The 20,553-nt window shown below is 40.1% G+C and overlaps 1 protein-coding gene across 2 annotated transcripts in view; it reads left to right on the top strand.

Moving 5' to 3' along the window:
* Positions 1–1,176: 1,176 nt before the first annotated feature.
* SEC61A2 (SEC61 translocon subunit alpha 2) overlaps positions 1,177–20,553 on the top strand; it is a 26,229-nt gene continuing 6,852 nt past the window's right edge. The window contains exons 1-7 of one of the 2 annotated variants that reach the window (XM_072749538.1): positions 1,177–1,295; positions 3,439–3,506; positions 4,636–4,701; positions 10,166–10,244; positions 14,376–14,507; positions 14,630–14,739; positions 19,481–19,634. In XM_072749538.1, the coding sequence (XP_072605639.1) occupies positions 1,289–1,295; positions 3,439–3,506; positions 4,636–4,701; positions 10,166–10,244; positions 14,376–14,507; positions 14,630–14,739; positions 19,481–19,634 (616 nt within the window). In that variant the 5' untranslated portion in view covers positions 1,177–1,288. The remainder of the gene's footprint in view (positions 1,296–3,438; positions 3,507–4,635; positions 4,702–10,165; positions 10,245–14,375; positions 14,508–14,629; positions 14,740–19,480; positions 19,635–20,553) is intronic. The other variant, XM_072749539.1, reaches the window with a different exon arrangement.

Below are 20,553 nucleotides of genomic sequence, written 5' to 3'. Positions count from 1 at the left end.
TGACAACTTCCAAGAAGTTTCGATAAGGTGGGAGCAAAATTAAGAGGGCTGTTCCGGGCACACCAGGTCTCGGGGCTGCTCAGCCCCGTGTCTCAGGGATGCGACCCCGGCCTATGACCCTCGGGAGGCCCGGGCCCCGGACCAGGCGGTCGAGGAAGCCGCCACTGCTCGACTGGGAGCTCGGAGCCGGAGCCGAGCTCAGGCAGGAAGTGGCCCCGCAGCCGCGGTCCAGCCCGGGCAAGCGAACTCCACTGTGCTGCTGGAGCACCGGCCCCGAGCGGCGGCGGGGTGGAGCACAGGGGTGGGAGCACGGGCCCCGGGCAGCGGCGGGGTGGAGCACAGGGGCGGGAGCACGGACCCCGGCGGCGGGGTGGAGCACAGGGGCGGGAGCACGGTCCCCCAGCGGCGGGGTGGAGCACACGGGCGGGAGCACGGACCCCGGCGGCGGGGTGGAGCACAGGGGCGGGAGCACGGACCCCGGCGGCGGGGTGGAGCACAGGGGCGGGAGCACGGTCCCCCAGCGGTGGCGGGGTGGAGCACAGGGGCGGGAGCACGGTCCCCCAGCGGTGGCGGGGTGGAGCACAGGGGCGGGAGCACGGTCCCCCAGCGGCGGGGTGGAGCACAGGGGCGGGAGCACGGACCCCGAGCTGCGGCGGGGTGGAGCACAGGGGCGGGAGCACGGGCCCCGAGCGGCGGCGGCGGGGTGGAGCACAGGGGCGGGAGCACGGGCCCCGAGCGGCGGCGGGGTGGAGCACACGGGCGGGAGCACGGGCCCCGAGCGGCGGCGGGGTGGAGCACAGGGGCGGGAGCACGGACCCCGGCGGCGGGGTGGAGCACACGGGCGGGAGCACGGGCCCCGAGCGGCGGCGGGGTGGAGCACAGGGGCGGGAGCACGGTCCCCGAGCGGCGGCGGGGTGGAGCACACGGGCGGGAGCACGGCCTCAGGGCGGCGGCGGGGTGGAGCACAGGGGCGGGAGCACGGCCCCGGAGCGGCGGGCCTGGAGCACACGGGCTGGAGCACACAGGCTGGAGCACAGGGGCTGGAGCGCGCCCGCAGGAGCGCCGGCGGTAGCTATGGCAACGCGGCGACGTCCGCCGCACCGGGGGCCAACGGCCGGGGCCTGCGTCGGCGGGGGGCGGGGCCGGGGGCGGGCGCGCGGTCACGTGGCCCGGGGCGGGGCCTGCGCGGGGCCGGCCCGGAGCGCGTCGGGAGCGGGCGGCGAGACCCGAGCCGCGGGACGGGAGCGAAGGCCGCGCCGAGGCCGCCGAGCCCCTCCGGGCCGCCGCCATGGGCAGTGAGTAGCGGCGGCGCGGTCCCGCCGGGCTGCGGGCGGTGGGGCGGGCGGCCGCCGGGTCCCCCGCCGAGGCTCCTCGGGCGCTGCGGCCTGGCCGGGGCGGCGGCGGGGCCGGGGCCGGGGCCGGGAGGCCGGGGGTCCCGGAGGCCGGGGCCGCTTCGCTGGGCGGCGAGGAGTGCGGCTCGGGACGGAAGGCCGCGGCGGTGGGGGCGGGGGCGAGGCCGCTTCGCGCTTTCCCAGGAGCTTGGGAAGCTCGTGTTTTCGCTCCCACGTCGCCCGTCCTCGGCGCGTCCGTGGAGATGGTGCCCCAAGCGCTCTGACTTGTTTGGTTTTTTTTTTTTTAAAGTGATGCGCGGCATCATTTAGGGGAGGAAAGAAGTGCGATTGGCAGCGTAGCGTTTTCCCTAAAATGTTCATTTCAGTTCTTCTGTAGCGTCGGCTGAAAACCCACCGTGTGTAAGGTTGTCTGAGCCTCGGGGACGAGGCCTTGGATCCCGGGCGTCTTGGGGGCCGGCTCCCCAACACCGCAGCCACAGGCGTTCACCTGTGCACTAGCCTAGCCGAGGAGCTGTTTGTTGGGTGAATGGGTTTGCGTTCATCCGACATTCCTACCTCCAAAAGTAGGTAGGATTGTGCACGACTTAACCTGCAGAACCTGAGCGGTGCAAACCTGAGCGGTGCACCCACTGGCCAACTAGTGGACGTTTAGAAAGGAAGTGGGGGGGGGACCCCCTGACCTTGAATTTGCAGTGTAATCGGTGAAATTCTGCAGCACAAGAATAGACAAGCGGCCGACGAGAAGCACGGCTTGCACGTGAACTCTCCCAACACGGATGATCGCAAAACGCCACGAAATCCGGGAGGGTGGCCTGGATTGAGGTGGGATGCAAAAGGGGACAAGGAGTCCAGGAAGTTTCCTTGATGTGTGATTGACAACTTGTTTTGCATCAGAGAAGAATACTTCCGTGATTCAGGGTTACTTTCCAAATAGTCCAAAATGGTACTTGGACGATGAATATCTCTGCCCGTGGGAATTTCTCAATTCTTGTGTCAAACATCAGTGACTTACCATTTTGAGAAGTTTCATGAGATTATATAGTCCGCTTTTGGCTAACTGTGCAAGTGTAATTAATTACTCAGGTCTATTTTATTTTATTTTATTTTATTTTATTTATTTTTTACTCAGGTCAATTTTAAATCCATTTCGTGATGTTAGTATACAGGATCCAGGGTCTGTAGGGGAAGGTAACTCACAGCTGGTTGTGCCTTCTTGTGTGTCTGCACGTTACAGACGCTGGCAAAGGCAGAGGGAATATCATCTTCATTCTCCAGTTCTTTGGCAGGAGTTGACGTAAGCTATGCCAGAAGATAGTGTCTATCCTTAAAGAACCTTGGTTTGTCTTACTTTTATGTCGAATGAGTTAATCTGGGAAAGCAGTACTTTCTCATGAAATGTAATGGTCGCGTTCTGCTGGGCTGGATATTGTACATACACAAGTACTTTGAGATCATCATGTGGGAGAGCAACCAAGCAGTGAAATGTTGACTTAAGTGAAATGAAGTAGAGATTGTATAGTTTAAAAAAAAAAAAAAAAAAAAAAAAAAAGCAAAAGCTATCTCTGTGGAAGATGATTCTGTGATCTTTCTCAGGCATTTCAGCTATCTTTCGGCCTAAATTAAGCCAGTTCTGCAGTTTCGGCCCATTTCCTGTTGTACTTTCCTCCTGTATTTCTCTGGATATGTTTTATTTTCTTCTAGGGTGCGTTGTCATGTGGGTAATGTAGTAGCCTGCATTTGCTTTTTTTTTTATCCAATGTAGTGATGCTCATTGAATTATTCCTTTTCTGTATATATAAAAGGGCTGGACACACGCATGGGGAAGCAAAATCATGGTAAAAGGATATTTGTATTTGCTTCTACTGACTAAACCCTTAAACCTTTTGGATTCTTTTGTCCCTTAAATTACCTTTTTTCCTTGATACAATATTTGAAATGGAGAGCACTAGGATTACTTTTGGAGGTAGGAACGGGATGAATTAACATTAAAAGTTAGAGAACATTTGTATTTGTTTCTATAAAAAGGTACATCTCTTTTTAAAGACTTTGTAACAGAGAAATTCTTTTATTTATTTATTTTTAACAGTCAAATTTTTAGAAGTTATCAAACCTTTCTGTGCAGTTCTACCAGAAATTCAGAAACCTGAAAGGAAAGTAAGTATAACATTTTGGTAATATAGAGGGTAGCTAAGTGATTTATTCTACTGACCTAGTAAGATTGATTTATTGTCCCCAACTCTTTTCTGGTGTATTTGGAGAAATATTACCTGCTCCTCCTTGCAAGAGGCACAAAGTAAGTAAAACCAGTATAGACCAGTTTAGATAGATTATCTTCTGGTTTTAAGAATGCCTGTTCTTTAAGTTGGGACATTTCCAAACCAAGCGTCTCTTTGGCCTGTGTGTTACATAAGAGACAATATTGCCCTGTCTCTGGTGACCCACCGCACTATGAATGACTCAGTGCGGTGACCCCCAGAGCCAGGTCACTTTTGAGAAGTGCAGCTGTTTGACAGAAATGAATTACAATTGTGCAAGTATAAACCTCCCATTTCTTGATCATTCAGTACAAAGAAAAATCACAATGCATTCATAAAAAAATGTGACTGAATCAAATTATTCTTCTGTCATTGTGCACTTTTGGAGCTCAGGTATTTAAATTCAGGAATATTGTTAATCCCAAACTGGCCAGTTCCTAGACAGTCCTCTTTTGTGCTTTTGATATCTCACAAAACTAACAGGAATAGGTTCGTATAGGAAGAGATAAGTAAAACTTTTGTTAAACTTATCGTTTTATCTAGAAGTGTCTTTCTTCCTTTTTCTTTCTTTCTTTCTTTTTTTTTTTTTTTATTGCTTTTAGGTTTCAAAAATAGTTGTTCCAGTTACATGTTAGGCATCCCAAGAAGCTCTCACTTTCCATATCTCATGAAATATTCATATAACATTATTACGGGCAGTCCCAGCTCTGCACAATGTTATGTTAACTGAAATGCGTGCATATTGGATCCGTGTTTTGCTTTCTCATCCTTTTTGGTTTCAGTCAACATAGTATAGTGTGATGAGGCCTGCCTCTGTTTAATTTACTTAATACTTGGAAAAGTAAAGACGGTTATGTTTGAAAAGTTGAACTGTTTGCTTTAGCTGTTGCTAACGAGGTGAGAATATCTTAGTGGTAAATAATAGAAGCATGTTGTGATGCAGAATGTTAGTTATGCTTTAATGTGGAATTTTGCTTTGTATTTGTTATTTCTTGGTTTTGATTGATCATCTTTATTTTGTTGTACAGATCCAGTTTAGAGAAAAGGTACTATGGACTGCCATAACTCTCTTCATTTTCTTAGTATGTTGTCAGGTATGTAACCAAAATATTAATTCAATGTTTATGCTGTTATGTGAGGGTTTTGATTGGTTACAATTTGAGAAATTTTATCTATTTATTTATTTAGATTTTATTTATTCATTTGAGAGAGAGAGAGTGCCCCTGAGAGAAAATGAGCTCGGTTGGGGGTGTAGGGGTAGAGGAGGGGAAGGGCAGAGCATGAGGGAGAAGCAGGCTCCCTCCTGAGCCGGGAGCCCGATACAGGGCTCAATCCTAGGGTGGGATCAAGACCTGAGCCAGAGGCAGATGCTTAACCGACCGGGCCACCCTCGTGCCCAAGAAATTTATTTTAGTTAAAATAATATCCTGAATTATTTTGAGCATTGTTATTTTTAATCTGAGTTGATAGTAAAAATGATTATCTTGTCCTACTGTGAATTTTTTTTTTATTAGTGGGTTTGAACATTTTTTTCTTTTTTTTCTCTTAGTGTGCGATTAATGATCTTTAGCCACTTCTCTCTTGAGATACTTTTGGTATTGATTTCAGATAGATTTTTTATATGGAAAAATGTTAAACCTTTGACCTAGACATTGCAAATATATTTTCTGTTTCGTAGGCCTTTAATCATGTTGTAAATAGCATGTGTTAATTTTAAAATCCCAAAAAGTCACATTCTGGAATTCCAGTGATATACTGTATTTATAAATAGATAAAATTCAGTAATGCTTTTTATTAACATTTGCGAGATTAAGTTCACAAAATGAGGATAAAATGTGACATATCCTTGTTACAGGATTGTTGTGAGGATTAAACTAGATGATTTGGATGCAAGTTTTTTGAGGATTTTGAAAAGCTATTGAAATACATGTAAGGAAGTATAAAAAAAAAATATTAGGAAGCAGTAGAGCAGATTAAGTCCATAGTCTGGGAAAACCCAAATACTTTTTTTTGAAGAGTGAGATGATTTGGTCATTAAGATATATTACTACTGTACTTGGTTTAAAATAGTTTTGGGTGGTCAGGGAGAGAGAACTTTTTTTTTTTTTTAAGTACAGAAAAGTAGTGAGAAAAAAGAATAACCATCCATACCACCTACTTTTAACATCTTAGAAATTCCCCTCCCCTCCATAAAAACCTCCAGCTTTATAAAGGTATAATTTATGTATCGTAAAATACACTTATTTTTAAGTGTACATTTTGAAGGGTTTTGACAAATGTATACACCCACATACCTACTTCCTCAGTGGATACAGAACATCTGTCACTCCAGAAAGTTCTGTGTAATGTCTTAGTCCCCACCTCACCCCCAGTGTCAGGCAAGCACTGATCTGCTTTCTGTTCCTATAATTTGATTTGTTTTTTTTAGAATTTCATCTAAGTGGAATCATACAGTATTATTCTGGCTTCATCATCAGCATTTTGAGATTCATCCATGTGTTTGGTAGAGCAGTAATTCATCCCTTTCAATTTCTGAGGAGTGTTCTATTGGATGACTCTACACAATTTGTTCATTTATTCACTTGTTGGATGTTTGAGTTGTTTGCAAATTTTGGTTTTGATAAAGTTGCTGCAAAAGTTCTTGGGCAAGATTTTCTGTGAATATTTGTTTCAATTTCTCATTGGTGAATACCTAGGCATAGAATTGCTGGGGTGTATGATAATTATAGGTTCAGCTTTAGAAGATGTCAAACATCTTTCTAAGTGGTTGTCCATTTTATATTTTCACCAGTCATGTATTGGAGTTCCCGTTACTCCCCATCCTGGCCTGCCCTTTATATTACTGAGTATTTTAATATTAGTTATTCTAATGGGTGTGGTTTTAATTTGCATCACCTTGATAAATGACATTGACATTTTAATGTGCATTTCCCTGGTAAATGATATTCAACGACGTTTTCATGTACTTATAGGGCATTTGTTTATTTTCTGTGAAGTTTTTTCAAATCTTTTGCCCATTAAAAAAATCATATTGTTACATTGAATCATAAGCTTTTTGAAAAAGGTTTTTATTTATTTATTTGAGAGAGAGAGCACTCATGAGCAGGGGGGAGGGACAGAGGGAGAGGGAGAAGCAGACTCCCTGCTGAGCAGGGGGCTTAACTTGGGGGCTCCATCCCAGGCCCCTGGGATCATGATCTGAGCTGAAGGCAGATGCCTAACCAACTGAGCCACCCAGGCACCCTGAATTATATGTATTTTAAAATATTTTCTGAATACAGGTCCTTTGTCAGATACATGTACTGTGAATATGTTTTCCTAGTCTGTGGCTTGCCTTTTCATTTCCTTAATGTCTTGTGAAGAGCAAAATTCTTTTCGTTTTGAAGAAGTTCAATGTGTCTTTTCTTTGATGGTTCATGGTTTTTGTTTCCTATCTAAGAAATTTTTGATTATTTTAAAGTTGTGAAGATTTTCCCTCTGTCCTAAATATTTAGTCTCAGCTTGTATGTTTTGGTCTGTGATCTATTCCAGGTTAATTTTTGTATATGGAGCAAGTAAGCCTGGGTTCATTTTTTTCTGTATGGTTAGCCAGTTGTTGAGAAGGCTCTCCTTTCTCCATTGAATTACCTTGGGATCTTTGTTGAAAATCAATTAACCGTGTAAGCGTGGATATATTTTTGTACTCTGTTCTGTTCCATTGATGTATATTCCATGGTTATGGTTACACCGTTTGATTACCGTAGGTTTGTATTAAGTCCTGTAATCAGGTCGTAAAAGTCCTCCCACTTTGTTTTTCCTTTTTGAAATGGTTTTTGGTTATTCTAGGTTCTTCATATTTCTGTATAGATTTTAGAATCAGCTTGTCAGTTTCTCTGAGAAGGCTTACCGGGATTATGATTTATATTGCTTTGAATTTATGGATGAATTTAGAGAAAATTAGCTTCTTGACAATATTGCATCTTCTAATCCAAGGATGAGTGAACATTGTTCTGTAAAGGGCTGGGTAGTAAATATTTTAAGCTTGGCTGTCAGAACCCTAGAACCATAGGAACTGTGTTGCTCAAAAAGTGGTATTTCTCATGACTGTTTCATGCAATAAATTAATGTATGCATTTTTGTTAACTTTGGTTATTTTTTCCCCTGCAGTATAATTGCATAGTTGCCAAGCTGGGTTTTATTTATGTCTTTCTCCTGCTTAGGCAGTTCTCCCCAGTGCTGGTGATTTCTTTCCACTGAATCTCAGGCAGGTTTATTTTCCCCTCCCCACTGCAGGTAAAGGGCTTGGGGGTCTCCTGTCTCACCCAGTTTTCTTTAGCCCCAGGGAATGATGGGAGGTGAGTTAAGCTGTGACAAGTGCAGTAAATGCTCCCTGGGTGGTTCTTACCAGGTGACTGAGGAGGGCTCCATTCCACTCCTGACCTCAGATCCCTCCCTTATCCCCACCACACCCTGGCCCTCTGTCACCCATCTGTTTCTTCCCAGCTGCCATTTCTACTCCCTTCCAATCAGAGGAGGCTGAAAGATAAGGGTATCTGTACAGCCTGCTCTCCTTCAGGTCATGGGAATTGTCAGCATTCAGCTGCCTTCCTGTGGTGATGGTGGGAGCAGCTCAGTGCTAGGCTCTCTGCTCCTCAGTTGTCTGCAGTGTTCTGGCCTCCGTGACCACCAGCGCTTCAAGTTCATGATCCTTTTTCTTCTTTGGTTGTTTTACTCATTGTTTTCCTTAGCTTTTTAAAATTAAATTTTATTTTTTATTTTTTATTTTTTTAAATAGTCTCCATCTGCAGCCTGGAACCCAATGCTGGGCTTGAACTCACGACCCTGAGTTGATCTCAGGACCTGAGCTGAGATTGAGTCGGATATTCAATCGACTGAGCCACCGTGGTGCCCTGTTTTTCCTTAGCTTTTTTCATTCTTGTTAGTGTCTGCTATTTTATGTGTTTTAAAAAGTGTGGTTTCTTACGCATTGGGGAGTTGTGCCCAACTACTGTTGTACGTAACCTGTAGCTGTGGATATTACTGAGAGGAATAAAACCAGACACTGAGTTTAATAATCCTGTTGACTACAGGAGAGGAAGGAATGCCGTTACTTAGGGTGGTTGGCTGACTTTTTCTTGTTCGTTGTTCCACACATCACTTAATTATGGAGGTAATGGCCATCTCTATCAGCTGCAATTAAGTAAAGTAATTTGACTGATTGACCTCTCTCCCAGTTAGGGAATATTGTGATGTGGACTGTCCTGTAGTGTTAATTAGTTTTCATACATAACCTCCTTTCTCCTTGTCTCTCACATTAGCTGAAGAGTGTTAGCAGCGTTAGGGTACACATAAAATACCCATGCATCCTGCCTCACCAGTTTTGCTACCCAGCTAATAAATCCAGATGTCGAGAGAGGGTCAGGTTGACCAGATGGATTGTTCAGAATTGTTGGCAGCATCTTTTGGAACTTAAAAAAAAAATCAGCTTTGTATAAAGAAAGTTTTTGAAACTGGAAATGTATTTTTCTTTGTGTCTGATCCCTTCATGGTGAGGGGAGGGGTATGGCCCGGTGCTGTGTGTCCTGGACATTGGTCATATAATAGGAAGCATTCTGAAGTTGAGTTTCTTTTTTTTTTTTTTCTGATAAAGTAATTTGTACTCCTAGAAAATTTGATAAATGCTGAGAAGAATAAAGAAAAAATTAGCCATAATCCTACCACCTACAGATAATTACTCTCAGTATTTTAAATATTTACACTTAGGTTTATCTTTTACACATTTTTACAGTATTGAACCTAGATTTATACAATTCTGTACCTTTCTTTTTATACCAGGGTTTCTCAACAGCAGCCCTGAATTTTAGGCCAGTTAATTTAATTCTTTGTTGTGGGGGCATTGTAGCAGCATCCCTGACCTCTACCCACCAGATGCCAGTAGCATCTCCCAAGTTGTAACAACCAAAAATGTCTTCGGGTATTGCCAGGTGGCTGCTGAGGGGTGGAATTGCCCCAGGTTGAGAACCACAGTATTATACTTAGTGTTAAACATAAGCACTTCTTTATGCTGTTACAGGATTCTTTATAATTTTCAGTGGCTGCGTAACATTCATCTATCTATCTATCTGTCTATCTATCTATCTATCTATCTATCCTTCAGATTTATATTTGGAGTGTGGCTGTCATTGGTAGCCCTTAGCTTAGCAAAATTTTTCCTATGACTGGGTGGATATATCCTATTACTTACTGATAGGGGTATTTTTTTAATTCTAAAAAAAAAAAAAAAAAGAAATCTACCATCTTAGCTATTTTTAAGCATAAATTTCAGTAGTGTTAAGTGTATTCATGCTATTGTGCAACAAATCATCCTGATAGGTGTGTTTACTAGTAGATTGCTATAGTGATTTCTATTATTTTAATTTTTGTTCAAAAACTTTCCTTTTAGGGTTACAGAACACGAGAAGTAGTGCTCTTTTTTTTTTTTTTTTTACAGTATTGCAAATATTAAGTAATTGAAGTTTGAATTAAGTTAACTCAATTTAGATAATGCATTTTAATAAACTGTTTTATGTAATATTATAGATACCACTATTTGGAATCATGTCATCAGATTCTGCAGATCCTTTCTACTGGATGAGAGTTATTCTTGCATCCAACAGAGGTATGTACTTTTTTTTTTTTTTTTGCCTCCATACTAGGCATTAGTACTGACATCAAATAGATGTGAAAATGTAGAAATAACTATTTTGATGTCTACAGGGGTGGGGAGCATATGGTAAAAGAAACTCGTTGCCTAGGAGAAGAGACCAACATGTAAATACTTACAAAACTCTGTATGTATTGTAATAATAGAAATATGTACAGAGTATAGATGTACAACAGAAAACGGAGTGATAGTGCCGTCTGGAGCTTTGATCCTCCATCCCTTTATGGGTTATATTTTCTTTGAGACTCTATTAAATTTATTTGTACTCTCCCAAGAAACAAATTCAGATACACAGATTTTGCACAATACCTTTGGAGAGTCATGGACCCTTTGAAGTCTGTCCTTGGGTTTCCTGTGGGACTGAAAGACCCCAATCTGCAGTGTCTGAGGGGACAGTACCAGAATAGCATTTGCATTGGAGTTCAGGTTGTGGACTGAAGGCAGAGGGCGGCCTGAGCTAAAAGCACTTGTGCGTGAGGCAGTGGCTAAAGAGATAGGAGGGCCTGGATCATGGGGGGTTTTGTTGGTAATTTTTAAAATACTGATTAATCATTAAAAAATGTACCAAAATTTGTATACAGTTTAATATAAACCTGAAAATACAAGTGTTGCATCTCAGGGGTAACTCCTGGGAAGGATAATAGTTTGGTGAATATCCAGACCTTTTCTCTGCATATACATTAATGTATATAAATTTATATTTAGAAAAAAAATAATAAAAGAATAAAATAAAAATAAATTTATATTTAGTTGACCCTTGAACAACCTGGGTTGAACTGTGTGGGTCCACTTATATGTGGACTTTAAAAAAAAAAACAGTGTAGTGCTATAAATGTATTTTCCTTAGGACATTTTTCATAACATTTTCTTTTCTAGCTTACTTAATTACAAGAATATAGTATATAAAACTTACATAACATACAACCTGTGGTAATTGTCTATGTCATCGGTAAGGATTCCAGTCAACAGTACGCTATTAGTAAAGTTTTTGGTTTAGGGGAGTCCAAAGTTATATGTGGATTTTTTATTGCATAGGAGGTCAGTGTTTCTAACCTCTACGTTGTTCCAGGGTCAACTGTGTGTTTTTTGTTTTTTGTTTTTAAACTAAAAAAATGAGATAAATTATGTGACTATTCTACTACTTAGCATGTTTACTTAATTTTTTGGATGAGTTATTTCATTTAACAGCCATACATGTTCCATTATATGGATATGCCATGCATTATTTAATCATTCACATATTTTTTGAGTTCTTACTGTGGGGCAAGCATTGTGCGAAGTGCTTAGATTAGAACAGTGATCAAGACCATGTCCCTGTTGCCTGGAGTTTATGTTATTCTATTTGAGGAAATAGCCTCTACACAAAGTACATTTAGGGCGAGGGGACGGACATTGGAGCAGAAACCTGTAGGACATGAGAAAGAAGGCCATGTGAAGATCTGAGGGAGGAACATTCTAGGGAATAGCCTGTGCCAAGGCCCCAAGATGTTTAATGTGTTCAGGGACTGATGAGGGGTCAGTATGGTTAGAAGGAAATAAGGAAAGGAGTAATGAGGTAGGACATGATGTTACAGATGAGTCCAAGAGCCAGATCATAAAGGGCTTAAAGACAAAGCAAGGAAAAAAAAAAAAAAAGAAGACAAAGCAAGGAGTGTACTTCAAGTGTGATTCCGGGCTACTAGGGTCCTCTTATGTCACACATTTAGTTTTTTCCCCAATTTTGTATTATAACCAGTGCTACCCTGAATGCTGTCACTTTAATACTATCTACTATAATTTTTTAATAGAATTAATTTCTAGAAGCTTCACTTTGCAATATAATATTCACCTAAATTTTTGATAGATAATGCTAAATTATCTTTTAAAAGATTATTTTATACTCTCAGCAGCTGTATATGAGAATGACATTTTTCTTCCAACAGTGGATATTATTAGTCCTTTAGTCTTTGAAAGTTGAACAGGTAAAAATTGGTATCTTATTTATTTTATAGTTCTTTATATACAGGCGAGCTTGAACATCATTTTATGCCTTTATTGGATATTTGAATTTTTTCTGAGTGGACTTGTTTTAAATAAGAGAAAATTACTGACTAGTTTAAACACAAAAATGGAATTTATTAGAAAGATACCTGTTGGGCAGCCCAGGTGGCTCAGCGGTTTAGCACCGCCTTCAGCCCAGGTGGTGATCCTGGAGTCCCAGGATCGAGTCCCATGTCGGGCTCCCTGCATGGAGCCTGCTTCTCCCTCTGCCTGTGTCTCTGCCTCTCTCTCTCTCTCTCTCTCTCTCTCTCTCTCTCTCTCTCTCTGTCTCTCATGAATGAATAAATAAAATCTTGAAAAAAAAAAAAAGAAGAAAGAAAGAAGTATACCTGTTATGTTTTGGAATCTATAGAGCTATAGAGGAGATAGGACAGCTAAGCCTGGGCTGGGAGAGAGATCCAGGCCAGCTTTAGATCAGCAGCAGGAATTTCCTTTTCTTTGGGATTTAGCTCCCAAAATTCCTGGGTTCTTTGGTTCTTAGCTCAAAATTCCAAATTACAGAATTTACACCAGGTTTGGTTAGAGTTTAAGGTCCCCTCCTGTATGGTATTTCCTGAGTTGTCATTGGGAGCAGCCATACTGTGTTAGCTATTTTTCCTTTTTTTTTTTTTTCTTTTAAAGATTTTATTTATTCATGAGACACAGAGCAAGAGAGAGGCAGAGACACAGGCAGAGGGAGAAGCAGGCTCCATGCAGGGAGCCTGATGTGGGACTCGATCCCAGGACTACAGGATCACGCCCTGGGTGGAAGGCAGGCACTAAACTGCTGAGCCACCCCGGGATCCCAGCTCATTTTCCTTTTTAAAATTTTTTTCTATTGATTTGTTCATTTTAAATTGAGTTGTAAGAACTCTTCCCAAATTGGAGATATGAACTCTGTCATTTGTGTTCAAATATTTTTCTTTTAACTTTTATTAAAGCCACCTTAAAAAAAAAAAAAAAAAACTTGGTGCAGTATTTTGCCACATGGAATTCTCATAGTTGTAGCTAACCCTAGCATCTACCTTTTTCATTGTGGGTTCTAGGTTATTGTCATGCTTAGGAAGGCTTTTTCTTTTCCGAGATGATAGGCATGCTTACTCCTAGTATTTTTGTCATTTTGTCTCTTATGGTTAAGTTTTCTATACATTGGGCCTTTATTTCTTTCTACTGTTGTTACCTTTTACTGTTGAAGAAATATTTGAGAAGACATGAATCATCCTAGGATGGAATCTTTTCTCATATTAAGGGCACCTTTTCAACATTTATAAAAGCTGGGACTTAAGGTTGTGTTATGACAGAATGACCAGTGGGAACATTCTTGATTATATAGAATTACTTTGTTATACACGTTGCCTTGCACACTTGGCGTGTTTGGTTTTATTTTTCTCTATAAGTACCATATGTGTTTTCTCTAAAGAAAAACTTGAGAAGCAAAAAGAAGAAAATAGAAATTATCCATAATCTCAATGGGTAAAAATAACCATATTTTGACAGCCACACTAAAATATCAGGAAACTGTTTTTCCATTTAGTATTAAACTAACTGGCATCAAACTGTAATACTGTTTTCCAAATTTTTTATTTTGCTATGTCATGAACATTTTATATGCCACTAAATGTTCTATATTGATTTGGATGACTCTATGTCATTTTAGATTTTAAATTAGAAGAGTCACAAATATTTTTAAATGTCATTTTTTATTAACTTGATATTTAATTTTCAGGCTTGGTATGTAATTTCTTATTTTGCATTAAAATAAAATCCAATGTAAGTTTTAAAAAATCATGATTTGTGCAAAAATTTTGGATTTCTTTAACATTTTAAGTGTAGAGTTTACAGAAATTTACCTTTTTTGGGGATAGTAATTTTGACTCAATGAATTGTTGCAAAGTTGTGTTAATAAAGGAAATAAATGTGTTAATTAATAATGTTTAAAGAATGAAAATCTGCCTTTAAACATTTGAGAATGTGTTTCAGTAGACATTGTTATGGATTGCAACACTTGTTAACTAATCTGCACTGGGTATAGTAAAGATTATTTACTTTTTTCCTTCTCCTTTACAGGAACTTTAATGGAATTGGGTATCTCCCCAATTGTAACATCTGGTTTGATTATGCAGTTGTTAGCAGGAGCCAAAATCATTGAAGTTGGAGATACACCCAAAGATAGAGCTCTATTCAATGGAGCCCAGAAACGTGAGCTATTAATACAATTAAAGAGTCTTTTCCAAATTTGAGAATTTTGTGGCAAAGATTTTTCTAGTCTTTTTTTGTCTTTGGTTGTAAGTATGTACTCCTTTTCCCCCAATTTTTGTCAGTATTTGGTATGATCATTACCATTGGGCAAGCCATTGTGTATGTCATGACGGGCATGTATGGGGATCCTGCTGAAATGGGTGCTGGCATCTGTCTCCTTATCATTATTCAGGTAAGAAATCCAATTTTTCATCTGCAGATAAAATAGTTTGATCCCTTTTTTCTAACAATTCTTTAGGTGATATATTAATTTTCTTACTTTTGCATTATTTAATTATAAGATTTTGATTGTTGAAGTGACATGTATAAATTATATTGATATAAAAATTAAAACTTAAAATAGCTTCATAGCTGCATGGTATAAAGAATTATAGATTAGCTGTACTTCATTGGTTCTGAGATGCACATTTTTTACTTTTTGATGTATCTAAAATCAGGATTTTTTTCTTTTTTTAAGATTTTTTATTTGCGGGTGAGAGAAAGCAGGAGCAGGAGGAGGGGCAAGAGGAGAGGGAGAAGCAAATTCCCTGCTGAGCAGGAGCCTGCCTCGGGGCTTGATCCCAGGACCCTGAGATCATAAGGGACTGACCACCCAGATGGCCCATAAGGGACTGAACCACCCAGATGGCCCTTGGATGTGTTTTCTTATAGCTGGTAGTGCTCTACAGTTGCTGTCAGCCAGGCAGCAATCATGATAGTAGTCTTCGTCTGCATATGTGTGTCAGCTGGTTAGAGCTATTCGGATGTTTGTTGCATCAATTGTTTATGGGAATTGTTGATGTAAAATGTTTTTGAGATTAGCTGCTATTTAAAATGTCTGCAGAAGTCTATGACTTGTTATGGAACAGTCACTCTGTGTACACAAAGGCACAGAACAGCCTAGATGATAAAATCTGTGTTTCAGTCTAAAATAACTTTTCTTGTAAGTAGAAAACAAAACAACTTTGTGAAAAGCTATTGTCATAGTTTAATTGACAGTATTTTTTTTTTTTTAGTGGTACACAAAATAATGGCATCACAAATAATATCTCACACCTAGTAAACTGCATGAACCTATATACATATATATTCCATGGATTTTTAAAATAGACCCTTTGGAATTGAACTTTTAAAGGCCAACATAGTTATCCTTTACTAAGTATCTCAAAGTGTGTCAAGTTTAGAAGATACTTTTTTTTTTTTATTTTTATTTATTTATGATAGTCACAGAGAGAGAGAGAGAGAGAGGCAGAGACATAGGCGGAGGGAGAAGCAGGCTCCATGCACCGGGAGCCCGACGTGGGATTCGATCCCGGGTCTCCAGGATTGCGCCCTGGGCCAAAGGCAGGAGCTAAACCGCTGCACCACTCAGGGATCCCAGAAGATACTTTTCTAATGTACATTCCATAAAAATCATTTAGAGAAGTTACCCAAGAATGGAGATATATATATATACACACACACACACACGAACACACATACATATATACACACACACACATATACACACACACACACATATATATATACACACACACACACACATATACACGTATATATACACACATATATATAAAGTAGTCCTGTTATTTTGGAAATGCCTATTCTTGCTCCCTCTATGGAATTAGGATTATTTTAGGAAGGTTTTTTTTTTTTTAATGGTCACAGCATTAATTTCAGAAAAAATATTTTTAAGTAAAACTAAAATACCAACTTACTAATATATACATAGATAGATAGGACCATTTCAGACTGGTATGATTGACCCTTCTTTTTTAATGAGAAACCTCATATAGGCAGCAAATCAAATCGTGAACAGAGTTATTATTTCAGACCAAGGAGAATTAGGTTGTTCAAGTATTTATTGGTGTCACTAACAACAGGGAGAGCTCTTCTAACTAGATGGAAATATTTTCTTTTGACCACGTGAGAATTTTCATGGTAGGTTTCTGAGCCCTAGTGAGGTCCCAATTTGGGTATAAGGTAGAAGTCTTTAGAGTAACGTCGTTATTTCTCCATTAAAAAAAACCTGATTGGCAAATTTGTAATCTTTGAGAGTTAGAGGAAGAAGTGTTGCAGTGGCTCGGGAGAGAAAATCCTCTGAAAACTGACTTGGATCTTTCTGTGCTTAGGATCTCTCCATGTGCTTCTGGCATTGTTGAGACACTGACATATCGATTGTCTTATTTTGTTTCTTTATACCCTTTGCTTTATGCAACCCGTAGTTCAGAATAACCCTGATCTTGAAGACACTCAGGATGGGTACCTAACTCTTAGAACATTATGCTCTAGTATGATTTTTCTAGTATTTTAGTAAGGATATTTTTGGATTCTTAAAGAACCTCATCTGATCAGTTCTGGGTTAAAGCATTGACTTCTGTGGAGTCATTACAAATTTGAATTGGAGATACAATGGAGTTAAGGTATTTTAATTTTTTCCCCCAGGATAAGAAGTCTAAAAATAGTTGTATTCAGAAATGAAATAAGTGGGTGTATACTTTTTTTTTTTAACATATAAATTCTGTTAGACGAATACTTGTGGTTAATTTTTTCAGTGTTAATGTATAGAGAAATGTGTTTGATCATAGGTGGGTAGCATGTCTTTTAAGGCATTGCTAACATTGAAAATGTGTGGATACACTGAAGAGAGATGATTGGATCAGTGTGTTTCGCCTAGAAACATAGATTTTGAAAACTGTTTGCATGCTGTTAGGTAAGGTATTTCTCACATTAATTATTCTTGTTTCATTCACGTGATCATGTCTTTCAACTAGTAAGATTTGAAATCTTAAATGGTGGGTCTTGATTAAAATCCCAGAGTAGAAAATATGTGCTTGGCATATAGAAAAGGTAAGTATTGTTTTGTCAAACTGTGCGAATGCAAAGTAGAGTTGAAATGTAAAGAGTAATTTTTATGCCTAATTTAGAGATTTATATGTACGGCATATTCCACAAGAGCATCCAGTTAGCATTCAGTTTCCATCACTGTTGTAGTCAACGAGATGCTGTGACTTCCTGGTTTCTCACTCCCCCGCCCCAACCTTAGAGGTGTAGTTCACATGCTTTTTAGTAGCTTTTATCTTATTCTTTTGATTATAGAGACCATTTCTCATTTCAGCTTCTTTGTAATTTCTTTCTCTAGTTAGAAAAAAAATGGGTTTGATTTCCACCAGACATACATGAATCACTCTGTGGTCTGATGGTCATTGGTCTGAACAGGGGGTTTGGAGAATCACAGGTGTTTCAGAGTGACTTTATGACTCTAGACAGGTCATTTAATCAGAAGCCCCTGATCATACTTTTTGGCGGGCTAATAGTTTATGGACAGCTCTTATTCCATGCACAGGGTTGGTTTCTGATTGGGAGTATTTATTTACTTTTTACATAATTGTGATCAATATAAAATCTCAGTAGTAAGTCCTAACTTCTGTTTTATCTTGTCAAAGTGTTAAACTTGGTTTTCAAACAGTAAAGGATTCATGAGCACTCTTAGAAGTTTGAAGAATTGTACTCTTTTTCCAATCCTTTGAAAATCAAATTAAGACTGTAAATAGACAATTTAGGCTCTGTACAACTACTGAAATGACAGTTAAGGAAAAAAAAAAAAAAAACACCGTGGAAGGTAAGCATGCTTGAAATGGTGTACTGTAGTTTGTTTGCTCTCTTTTGTAATGGGGGATGTTGGGTAAACTGAGTAAGCAATGGGGTGGGAGTCTTCAGAGCTGGGAAGAATGGAAGTGGCATTTCCTCCCTTTGGTAGGATGGGGTTCTTAAAATGGGGACAGGTGTGAGGTTGAAGGCATAGAAGCATCTTTTCTTTTCCTCTTGATTAGGTTACTGAAGTGACTATAGGTCACGACTTGCAAGGCCAGGAGTTCTTTTTAATTGATGCATGCTTTTATAGAAATGTCTTCTCCAAGAAGAAAATTAAGAATTTTCAGTTTCACATAAATTAAAGTCAGTATGCTTTCATTTTGTTAAAAAGGGTAAGGTTAAGGACCTGGCAAATCCTTGTCTTCAAATTTACATTCAGTCTTTGTCACTTTATGTACGGAGGGCATTTCTTACATTATAATCTCTACTCATATTAATTTGTGCTCTTTTTGGCTTATTCTCTCTATATATTACAGTTGACCCTTGAACAGCACAAGGATTGGGGTACTGACCCCTCCCCCCACAGTTGAAAACTGCATGTAACTTTTGACTCCCTCAAAACATAACTAAGTCTGCTAGTTACCTGAAGCCTTCCAATAATGTAAATAGTTGATTAACGGATATTTTGTATATTATATACTGTGTTTATACACTGTCATAAGCTAGAGAAAAGATGTTAAGAAAATTGTAAGGAAGAGAAAATACACTGATAGTACTGCAGTGTATCTATAAACAAAAAGTCTGGGTAGGTCAAACCTGTGTTGTTCAATGGTAACTGTATATGTAATATATAAAATATTACATATAATATCTTAAAAATAAATTTCACATACTTTTCCTTCAGTGGTAGCATATAATTGTGTCTTGTTATTATACCATGCTTCATTTAGTCTTTCACTTATTTGGAACTACTTGGAAAATTTTCAGTTTCTTGCTGTCCTAAATTCAACAAGTTTGAACATTTTTGTTTTCAGTGTGCTTTTTTCAATCGGTCTTGTTTAAACATTGCAAGGGAAACTATTCAGGTGGTTTATCATCATGCTGTAAAGGTTGAAATGTCTGCTTCCTAATGTAACAATGTTTCCACCCCCCTGATCTCCAGAAGTGACTTCTCACTAAGGTGGGGTTAAAGAGGTGCTGAGAGTCATAACGGTGCTATTGCAACAGTCAGGTTTTAATATGAAAAATGCCCATGCTTTTTGAAAGTAGTCAATGGTGTTCATCGTCCCCTTCCTTGAGTTTATTCTTGCTTCAGCTTACTTGCATTTCTTTCCCCACAGTTGTTTGTTGCTGGTTTGATTGTGCTGCTGTTAGATGAGCTGCTACAGAAGGGTTACGGCTTGGGGTCTGGTATTTCCCTCTTTATTGCCACCAACATCTGTGAAACCATTGTCTGGAAGGCCTTTAGTCCCACTACTATTAACACTGGCAGAGGTACATTGCACAGTGACTGCAACTGCACGAGTTTTGCTGGATGTGTGCTGGAAAGTAACCCATCACGGAGCAGGACAGGCCTGTAGGCATCCTGCTTGCTGTCCCAGGGGCCAACCGCTGCGGATTGCTCAAGAGTTCAGCAGCAGAGATTTGTGGAGTATGAAATATTACTTCACAAAGAATAACAGCTACATTTTAGCCTCTGCTTGTTGAAAATTTCAGTGGTTGCAAACAGCTTTTTAAAATATCACTTGCTTAAGCCATTGCCGCAGAAGTCATTGATTTGTCTGATTTCCACATTCCCAGGGGAATAAAAAGGTAGTGGATTAAGATTTTTCGAATGAAAACACTATTATTTACTGTACCATCAGGGAGCATGAATACTTTTGCTGCTATTCTACTTGGCTTGGTAACGGCAACTAAATTTTGAAATACCTCATCTGTCTTTCCCCTTCCCCATCTCCATTTGTCTCAGATGCCATCCAAGATTCATAACGGTTAATGTCTAGAATGACCCTGGCCTTAAGAAAAGAGCAATGATGGTTTATTAGTTTTCTTAAAAACAAGCTCGATAGAGTAACGTGTATCTTTTGATTCTGACATCTTTATTCTGCTTTGCTGCTGCTTTACCCCCCTCCCTAAAAATATTCCTTTCCCTTCCCTACAGTAAAGGGGAGGCAAATCATTACAACCTAAATACTTGCTTAGGTTTATTCTACTTTGGCTGTTTTCATCAAGAATAGTGTCTTGAGAAAACTTGAGATTTGTGCAAAAAAAGATTCATTTGCTTCCATGATGTAAATATTTTTAGAAGCTCCGCACATGGTTGTATTATAAAGTAAACATTGATGAGTGATTTTGACTCCGATTTTCTGCCATGTACTGGAGTTTCAAGGGTATTTGTTTGAGCTTTGAGACA

The sequence above is a fragment of the Vulpes vulpes genome, chromosome 2 (genome assembly GCF_048418805.1).
Source record: "Vulpes vulpes isolate BD-2025 chromosome 2, VulVul3, whole genome shotgun sequence".
Classification (NCBI taxonomy): domain Eukaryota; kingdom Metazoa; phylum Chordata; class Mammalia; order Carnivora; family Canidae; genus Vulpes; species Vulpes vulpes.
Note: the sequence above shows the minus strand (reverse complement) of the source record. Positions and strands in the feature narration are given on the sequence as shown.